Genomic DNA, 10,080 nt, shown 5'->3' on the forward strand with positions numbered 1-10,080 from the left:
TCAAAACCATAAATTTTGATTAGAGTAATTAGTGTAATTATACATTTAAGAAGATATTTTGTCTTATGAGACAAATCTTAATATTTTTTCACTCTAATAACATTTGTTGATAACAAATTTTATTATAATTAATAGCCTGTACAATTTATATTAAAAGTCAATTTATTTAATTTGCACACTGCGACATTATTCGTAAAACAGACTACATGTGCACTTTAATAGCATGTATTTTCTTACTTGGCGTACAGTCTTAAAATTAAATATTACATAATCATTACGAAATGAACTATATTCGTAAACATTGCTTATGATTTATGGTGCTTATACTATCGCGTAAATAAAGTTTCATCGAAAGCCAAGATTTAATTTTTTACATTGTAACGTTACTCGTAAATTATATTATGTATGCGCATAACATATATTTTCTTATGTAGTATATAGTCTCAAAATTAGACATTACATAATCATTGTGAAATCAACTAACGCTCGCAAACATTGCTCATAATTTATAGCACATTACTATTCAAATAAATAACCTATTTCAAGATAACTATATATTAAGAAATATTTATAAAGAATATGCTATTATTATTTCATAGAAAAATGTGTATTAAAAATGATTGACTCAGGAGAACTTGCTGCTTTTATTTGTAAAACGCAACTTAATAATAATTTATCATCACACATAATGAATACCAATTAATTTTTTTCCTCCATATTAAATTAAATCAAGAATTAATAAAAAACGATGGTAATATAATTATTTTCGTTTACCTTTTATTTGAAACAAAAGTAATTGTAATTTTAATTAATATATACGTTGGTACTCTGGTTGAGGGAACTATAGTACAGGTGTTTAATTCAGAAAATGTTAGCAGACTATTCCCGTCACGAATGTAAATCAGAGGAATGGCTAATTAGTAAAAGGCTCATATGGATTTCATTTCTGAGGTATGCGGTGGCTTAGAAGCCATTTACGTTATAATGCAAATAGCTATTCTCGCCCGTTAACTTATTGCATAGAGAGAGTATTTGAATGGTCTAATTATATATACGATATGTAGTTAATTCAAAAGTGTTGTTATTAATAGTTTTTAATAATCAATATTAATTGTTCATTTTCCGTTGCGTAGATATCTACATGATAACAACGCTTTTTGTTAAATGTATCATACACCAAAGCCAAAATCGTTCGATATTGAATATTTAGTTCAGTAATAAACAATTCACTCGATAAGCGAAGCATAATATCCGCAAATACACAAATACATATAGAAAATCCCTTTTTTTAATGTTATGTATATGGAAATCTTCAAGATTCTTATCAATGATAGATTTACGTATATTATCCATCATAAGAAGGTTTTTCTGTCATCTAAAATAATAAAGTGAATAGAGGAGAGATGATTGATCTTAGTTGAGATTGGCAGCGAATAAGCGATGTCGAGAAGGATGGAAATTGACGAGGTAGGTATTTTTCTGGATAGTATAGCCTGGAAAATGGTGAAAAAAGGGTTCTAAGACGAAGGGAATTTTCCTCATGAGAGGCACCTGGCTTACTCGGCTGTAAACAGAAGAAATATGAGTCTTATATCTGGAGGCAAGTGTAAGCTTTTTTTTTACTGACACAAAGATAAAGACAACGATGATAAAACGCCTCTTGCGTGTCTGACACTATGTCGACACTCGGATTTTCCTCTTTGTTTAATACAGAAGTCCAAAACTTTAATCGCCACTATATTTTATTCATATCGTGCTGCACACAGAATTTTCATTGTGCTACCAAAAGAGTAGAAATATACCAGAGAGGTAATATTAACTGCAAAACTTTATACTCCCCGACTCTCCATAAGTTTTCTCTGTATGCTTATACTTTTTATCTTTCCGTACTGTGGTGAGAGAATTATTGAAGATCTAAGTTTTTATCTCAGATGTAACGACCGTAAAAATCTACAACGTAAAAATATTATACGACACTTTACAAATCGATTTTCGCGTAAACGCATCGTTTCTTTTAATCGTTTTTTAAATTTACGAGATCAAACTTTCATAAACTATCTCATACTAAAGTAAACAAATCAGTTCTTGGAAAATGCAATGAGCTGACAACGTTTCACAGCAATGCGCCAAGAGAGTCACGTACAGTTTAGAAAAACTTTTACAGGGATTATATTCCGGTATGTACATACATGCATATAGTCGAAAATACTTTTAATTTCTTTATTACATACCCTGCTGTGTTACTTAATGTTTCACATATTTCATAAACTTGGAATGAACATTTCCTTTCGTTAAATCTTACTTGGAAATATCTTACTTGGAAGTGAGAAGGAAGTAATAATAACACATGAGTGTCAAGCGAATCCCGGATCTTCAGCGAAAATTGAGTAATAGAATGATCTTATGCAGCGTTTTCACTTTTATTTAATGTTTACATAAGGTCAATGCACGTAAAATTGTTACAAACAACTTTCAGCGACTCTCACCAACCGGCCGCAAAGTCCGTCGCGTTCCTGGGTGCATCGATAGTTTTCAAAGTTTCTCCGAATTTCCCAATCTGTCCCTCTTCATCATCCGTACGCCGTTGCTCTCATCTCCCTCCCTTTCTCGGAAACAACGTCTGGCGAGATCCGGTTGTGGCTTATGCAACCGAGCTTTCTACGTGATCGACTGCATGCATGTACGGTTCCGAACCAGTCCTTGCTCAGGAAGCGGGAGATCGGTTTCGAATCTTTGCTCTTGTTTTCGATGCACCGCGAAAGTATTCGTATTACGTATGCCGGCGTTGAATCTTTCTCTTTCAAGTCACACCGATGCTCTCGAGATTTTACAACCAGTGGTTATCATTAAGGTCGTGATGGCGATTTGGAACGTTGGCACGGATTTTAATTTTATCTATCTCTTATCGATTTACATAGATTATATAAATGACGTAGATAACGAAAAAAGCTTGAACATTTAGAATTAAAAGATATATGTACGAAGAGAATTAAATAATAACGTTATTATTTGATCTCCTCTATAGAATTTCTATAAAGAAAGAAGGGATCATGTTTCCATAAAAAGGAATTTCTCCTATGCCATGTACATTTAATGTTCCTTACACAAAGTAATAACATATTATATATTATATTATAAAGGTTTGCGAAATACCGCAATTTCAATTAACTGCGGGTAGTCGAGAAATATATGAAATGCGAGAAATATGAATCAAGCGGAACTTACGACATTTCGAATATGAATAGCGTTCGAGAAACGATGCTATATTTAGATAAACAAGCATATTTAGTATTATTAACATATTAGTATTACTGCAAGGTTGACAACTTTCCTTAAGGATGCTAGTCATGCCTAATTAAATCGCTTAAGTATCGAAAAATAAACTATTTGTTCGAAGGCAAAAATTACGAAACTAATTTTTTTGTTGATTGTCATGTTGAAGACGTATACGAAATAAAAATTCTATTTCTATTTAGCCAGATTTGCTGAATATTATCACAGATTTTTATGATTGCTGCATTTCAGACAAGAGTCTAGGCCTGACGTAATCAATTTTATAGAGAAAACGTTTTAAAAAAACCATCGTAATTATGGCGTTTTAAACCAGTGCGAATAGAAGAGAATGTTTAGCAAATCGGTCACATGTTGGTAGATAGTGTTACGTGCTAACGATGCGGAACGCACGTGGGGTATGTTCAGCCTTCACACGCGGAAGTGAAAGTCAATATTTCGCGGGATAAGTTTTCCTCATTGATTCTCCCAAGCGCGCCTTCAAGATTTTCTTTTGACCGACTCAACTGAGGACCGTGTACCTGCAGTCGGTGAAGTGATTTTCATCCTAAACATTATTCCATTTGTCGATACCACCCATGCGAATTATAAAAAATTTTGCAAAGCAACTAGAATGCTATTAATTAAAATTTTTTAATATTATTTATTATTATTAAGTTTTAAAATATCATCTATAAGCTGAAGTTAATATTGATTATTAGAAAGAAGCTTGATAATGGCCCGCTTTTTTTATTTCCGCAATTTTCTGGTTAAATAGAAATAGAATTTTTATTTTACGTTTGAAAAAATTTATTCAATTTTTCAAAATTTATCCGGTTTTTTAAATTTATCCTGTATAAAATGAATTAATTTATAAAGGTCCTCCATCATTTCCGCTAATTTTTGTATTTCTTGAAAATTCATTTTTTTATATAAATTTTTGTGTGCACATACAATTTTAGTCAATGTTGCAGTAAATTATTATCAGTAGATTACAATATATGATTAAATTATTTACAATATTTTATTTACAATCGCTGTTCTAAATTCATAACATTTTTTAATATACTTACCATTAACGATCATTTCACATATTGTCAATTTGTTTGTCAATATTAATTTTATATAACAATATGTTACAATAATAGTTTATTATAGCTTTAAAAATATATTTTATAATTAGAATTTTGATAACATTCTTCTGCTCTTTTTACCGAATCGATTCTCAAGTCAGGATGGCCGAGCGGTCTAAGGCGCTGCGTTCAGGTCGCAGTCCACTTCTGTGGGCGTGGGTTCGAATCCCACTTCTGACAAACTTTTTTTTTTATGCTACAAAACAGGGAGAATAAGAGCCCGTTCACACGGTACGGTTTTTTGACCGTTTCGGTAATTTCACCGAATCGGTACTGTTGCCGTGCTCTATACAGTGGCAATATATTTTATATGGACGCGTTCACACGATACGATTCAGTGAAATTACCGAAACGGTCAAAAAACCGTACCGTGTGAACGGGCTCTAATAGTTGTTTTGCAGCTATTATTCGCAATGAACAATTTCATTACTCATCTGTACTAATTTGTAAATAAAAAATTTTTGTTAATTGTCTTATGTCAGTAATTAAACTCATTTAATCTGTAGGTATGTATTTATTACCAATTAGATACATAGTTTCAATGTAGATGATTTTGTATGATTTTAAGTTGTGTATTATTTAAAACAATTTCGTAGTTTACTTCAGTGCTTTCAGCAATGATCAATTAATTTTACGATCGTTAGTGCGGTTGCTCGTGCTGAGGTCTTTATCGAATTTATCGACCATATCAAGACGTAAGAAAGAGCCAACAATAGATCGAGCCGTGGATGCAGCTCTGCCAAGTCCACCCATGGAGCTTGCGCTGCTGTTGCTGCTCTTGGAAATTTTAACGGGTTTTGTTACTTCAAAGATGTTCACGGCGAATTTGAATTCAGCAACTAGTGCTTCCCACGGCGTAATCTGTGTACGAAAGATGATAATTAAGTTTGTTTTACAATTTAACTTATGATAAAAAGAAGTAAAAATTTTATATTATACATTAAAATTTTGACTAATTTTCTTTATTAAAAGGAAAAAAATTAACTTGATTTTTTTTTTAAACTTAATAATGAACATGAAAAAGTAAAAATTTACCTTTTCTGTCACAGCGACTTTACGTATATTCCACAGAAATTCGCAAATTGCGATAAAGAATGAACCGCATAACCCACACATTAAAACAAAGAAAACACCTCCGACGTTTGCCAATCCTAATTCGCTTGTGTTTTCACTCTTTTCCGTTTCATCCTTTGTGCATAAACCTCCTCCTCTTTCTTGCCACCATTTTTTTCTAATTTCCGATAGTTTACCTATCTCTCCCAGCTTTAGGATCGCACGATTAATCGGTGTTCTATATGGAGAATCTATGAAAGAGATGTAAAAAAAAAACGATTTATATAAAGATAATGGAATGGAAAAAATATAGGATGTGTTGAAACAAGTTATAATATTACCGCGCGGCATAGCTATACCATAGCCCTTGTTGTCAATTAAGCCCCCAACTTTAATTATATCGCAGTTGCGTTCCAATTGGTAGTCAATGCTACTGGATTCCATGAAAAAGGCATATAGTCCTTTGGCCTTGACAACTCGGTCGATACCTTAAACGTATACAATAAAGGGTCTAAGAAATCGAATTTAAGAGAAAAAATTTGTTTCTTCGAATAATGTAACTCTTTTTAAAAAAAGAAGATTCTTTGTATGCAAATTTGATCTTGGAATTGCCCACCATCTTTATTATCTTTAGTGAATACACTTGGCCTAGTGTCTATCATTGTAGCCCACATTCGTTTGTATGTTGAATAGTTTGAATTCTGCAATTGATTATTGAATCATATTTGCATGTTATTGTTATATTGAGCTAAATATGTCGCTAAATAATCTGCTAACAAACTTTAAAAAAGGTTGACGTGGATCCACCATCTTGTGCACCATATTTGATTTTTGTCTGCTTGGCTAAATCTTCAACACCTTTAATAGGCGCATCCATTTTGTCCACTGTGAGAAAGGCAGCTAGATTCGCTGTATATGAGCTGATCATGATCAAAGTAAAGAACCACCACATGCTTGCAAGCATACGTAGAGACGGTGCTCTGTAATGAAAGTGTGATTTTGTTTTATATATTATATTAGTTTAAAACGTCGAAAGAGTACCAAATCTAATTATCTGATAATAATCACAATAACATTAAAATAGACATTCAGTATAGATCAAGTCACTCTTGAAATATTTATATACAGCATATATAAAATATGTAAAATACAATTAAAATTATATTAGTTGGAATAATTATTATAGGAATCATACACTAACTGAAAATGACACAAAGCAGGTATAAATAGGAAAATAATTAATCCTTGATTAAAAAAATAATTTCTTTAATGTATGTAAATAAATTTAAAATATGTTTATTAATCATAATACAATGATAAATATCATATTAGGATTTAATTTCAGATTAGGACTTACTTGGGTAAAATATCTGAACCTTGTTGCATAAGAGAACCAATAGTCAACCAAAAAGAATTTTTTAAATTGAAGTTGTTTTCGAGTTCTTCAGGATCGGCATTGCATGGATGCGGATTGTCCCATTCATCTGGTGCCATTCTTTGAAAAAGAATTTAAATTTACGAAACGCAAGTCACATTTTTTTTATCTTTACTTTACTAATTTTAATATTAATTTGAAGAATAATTCTTATTACATTTTTTGTCAAAATTATAAAATATTTTATCTCTGAAAATTTTACCTTGCTTGAAGAAATATCATTATCGATACACCGAGAAAAGCAGTAGCCATGTAGAACCATACTTCTGTACTTAAAGGTAGTAAAAAGGAAAAAAAGTCTGGTATCTTCTCTTCTGGTTTGCCAAATACAATGCTTATACCTAATAAAAACAAAGTTAGAATATACTCTGTCATATATTAATATATAATAAAATGTAATTATTGTATTATTGCTTTTACAAAAATTTTTAATTTCTTTTTTAAATCTCTCTTCTAGAATTTATAATAAATAACAAATTATAACGATATTAAACTATTTTTGCATTTCATTCTTTTTAATAGTATTTATGTTGGTATTTACCGAGATTCATGAACGGATAACTGAAATCTACAGCAGACTTCCTTTCGTGTGTAATGGTTAAATCGCATATCGCAAGATCGGCTTCCTATATATAACGTTTAAAAATGAATGATAAGTTACAGTTTACAGAAAAGTAAGGCGTACTTTGCTTATCACGATAAATAGGGAAATTCTACAAAATTGAGAGTGATGAACAATTACCATCGTGAAGTTAGCCCCCACATTAAAAAAAATAAAGTTTCTTCAGCTCACTCGATTGTTCATCGTTTGCATATTTTGAATTTTTGTTTACACACTTCTAGTTAAAAATTATTTAAACAATCATTTTGGGGAGGCTAACTTCACACTAGTCCCCCAACTTCGAGCAAATGGGATCGAAAAGATCTCAATAGATAGATTTTCGTTTGCACATTCCGAAACAAGTCGATTTTTCGTTTGCACATCTTTAGTTAAACAGTTATTAACAATTAAAGTTTTGAGAAGGGTCGAAAGCAGCAAATAGGTTCAAATCGCACCTAGTATGCTCAAAATGGCATGAATCGATACATCTTCGTTTGCACATTCTGGAACTGTCGATTTCTCGTTTGCACACCTTTAAAAGTTACTAATGAAAAATTGTTGAGTGCCAAATTGTGAGTTCACTCAACAAAAATTATATTTTCGGATAAATGCTCCCGTGTGGAAATTTGTTCGGGCATTCCATACTTTAATACTGGCCCCATATGGGCATTACTGAGGCATCCAAAATAAAGGTTTGCCAAACTTAGGGCTATTTAGGACCTAGTTAGGATAGTTTAACTTAGGTCTTCCTAGTCACAGTCCGTATAGGGCCTAATTTGGATTCCACATTTTCCCCAAGGTAGTTATACTTAGGCTTGCTCAGTCGCAGGATAGTTTTACTTAAGTTTCCTAATCACAGCCCGTGCAGGGTCTAGTTTGGATTTTCCTTTTTCCCCAAGATAGTTATACTTAAATTTGCTCAGTTGCAGCCCATATAAGGCTCAATTTGATCTCATATTTTCTCTGATAGTAGTTTAATTTATAGGATATCTTATAACTATGCCTTAAATGGGCTTGAGTTTAACAAATCTTTATTTTGGATGCCTCAGTAATGCCCATATAGGGCCAATATTGTAAGAAATTTGGAGAAAATAGACACAATTAGAAAAGCTATCAGTGTCAAGGCTATGTAGCTCAGTGACAGGACGGAAGTCTACCAATATGCAAATTTGCCTCACCAATATGCCTTGATTCGAATCCCGGAGCGTTCTGATATTTTTCTCACTTATTTCTTACAATATTAAATATGAAATGCCAGGATAAATTTCCTCACGGATATATGAGCCTTATACGTACAATTATATAAAATGTGCCTAGATTAAAATTTTTATACTCTTGGTTCAATTTTGGATTGTCACGCTTTTTTATCTAGGCCCCACATTGGCCCTCAAACTTGGCTCAAGTTTGAAGACCATTGCAAGGCCTAGGTAAAATTTTTATATTGGCGCGCGCGCCTAAGTTTGGATGCCAATGTGGAGCCTAGACAAAATTCTTATATTGGCCCAAGTTTAGATGCCAATGTGGGGTCTAGACAAATAAGCGTGACAATCCAAACTTGGGCCAAGGTGGGTGTTCTCTCCTCCCTCCCTCCCTCCCTCCTGAGCTGAAAACGTAATTTATGTTGTGTGAAGTTGGCCCTCCAACACTCATTTATTAATAACTTTTTAAATAAAGGTGTGCAAATGAAATAATCGACTTGTTTCAGAATGTGCAAATGATATCCTATCGATTCATGCCATTTTGAGCACAGTAATTGCGATTTGAACCTATCTTCCACAATCGATCTCTCTCGAAACTTTAATTGTTAATAACTTTTAAACTACAAGTGTGCAAATGAAAAATCGAATTATTCTGGAATGTGCAAACGAAAATCTATTGATTGAGACCTTTTCGATCCAATTTGATTAAAGTTGGGGGGGGGGGGGGGGGGAGAAGTTAGCCCCCAAAATTATTTTTTAAAAAACTTTTTAACTAGAAGTGTGCAAACGAAAATTCAAAATGTGGAACCATGTGCAAACGATGAGCAATCGAATGAGCTAAAGAAACTTTATTTTTTTTTATGTTGGGTAGCTAACTTAATGACGGTTGAACAATCGATGTGGATTTTAAATAAAAGATGGATTATTCGCGTTTTCGAAAATGCTATTATTAATTTGTAATATATGAAAACAGCTCCGGGTAGAATTTTGTCGGGGCGTGCCCAAATAGGCATACCCTAAAATAGGCCTGCCATCGTTTGGTCTAGAAAGGGCCTAGAAAGGAAAATTCTAGATGGAATTTCCTAAACAGGCCTTGAATGGGCACTGACGTGAGTGCCCCTAACAGGGCTTGCCATCGTTGGGCCTAGAAAGGGCCTAGAAAGGAAAATTCTAGATGGAATTTCCTAAACAGGCCTTGAATGGGCACTGGTGTGAGTGCCCCTAACAGGGCTTGCCATCGTTGGGCCTAGAAAGGGCCTAGGAAGGAAATTTCTAGATGGAATTTCTTAAACGGGCTTTGAATGGGCACTGACGTGAGTGCCTTTAACAAGGCCTGCCATCGTTGGGCCTAGAAAGGGCCTAGGAAGGAAATTTCTAGATGGAATTTCC

The 10,080-nt window shown here is 33.1% G+C and overlaps 1 protein-coding gene and 1 non-coding gene across 3 annotated transcripts in view; one reads left to right on the top strand and one right to left on the bottom strand.

The window, feature by feature from the left end:
* Window positions 1-4,499: 4,499 nt before the first annotated feature.
* On the top strand, window positions 4,500-4,583 carry TRNAL-CAG (transfer RNA leucine (anticodon CAG)). Its single transcript has one exon. It is a non-coding gene; the product is annotated as a tRNA-Leu (tRNA).
* Window positions 4,584-4,908: 325 nt separating this feature from the next.
* Window positions 4,909-10,080, bottom strand: part of LOC108764959 (glutamate receptor ionotropic, kainate 2-like) — a 12,709-nt gene continuing 7,537 nt past the window's right edge. Inside the window, exons 10-17 of one of the 2 annotated variants that reach the window (XM_018513396.1) lie at window positions 7,433-7,517; window positions 7,094-7,232; window positions 6,814-6,951; window positions 6,238-6,436; window positions 6,073-6,157; window positions 5,798-5,947; window positions 5,439-5,707; window positions 4,909-5,264 (exon numbers count right to left, since the gene is read on the bottom strand). In XM_018513396.1, the coding sequence (XP_018368898.1) occupies window positions 5,025-5,264; window positions 5,439-5,707; window positions 5,798-5,947; window positions 6,073-6,157; window positions 6,238-6,436; window positions 6,814-6,951; window positions 7,094-7,232; window positions 7,433-7,517 (1,305 nt within the window). In that variant the 3' untranslated portion in view covers window positions 4,909-5,024. The remainder of the gene's footprint in view (window positions 5,265-5,438; window positions 5,708-5,797; window positions 5,948-6,072; window positions 6,158-6,237; window positions 6,437-6,813; window positions 6,952-7,093; window positions 7,233-7,432; window positions 7,518-10,080) is intronic. The other variant, XM_018513397.1, reaches the window with a different exon arrangement.

The sequence above is a fragment of the Trachymyrmex cornetzi genome, unplaced genomic scaffold (assembly GCF_001594075.2).
Source record: "Trachymyrmex cornetzi isolate Tcor2-1 unplaced genomic scaffold, Tcor1.1 scaffold468, whole genome shotgun sequence".
Lineage (NCBI taxonomy): Eukaryota > Metazoa > Arthropoda > Insecta > Hymenoptera > Formicidae > Trachymyrmex > Trachymyrmex cornetzi.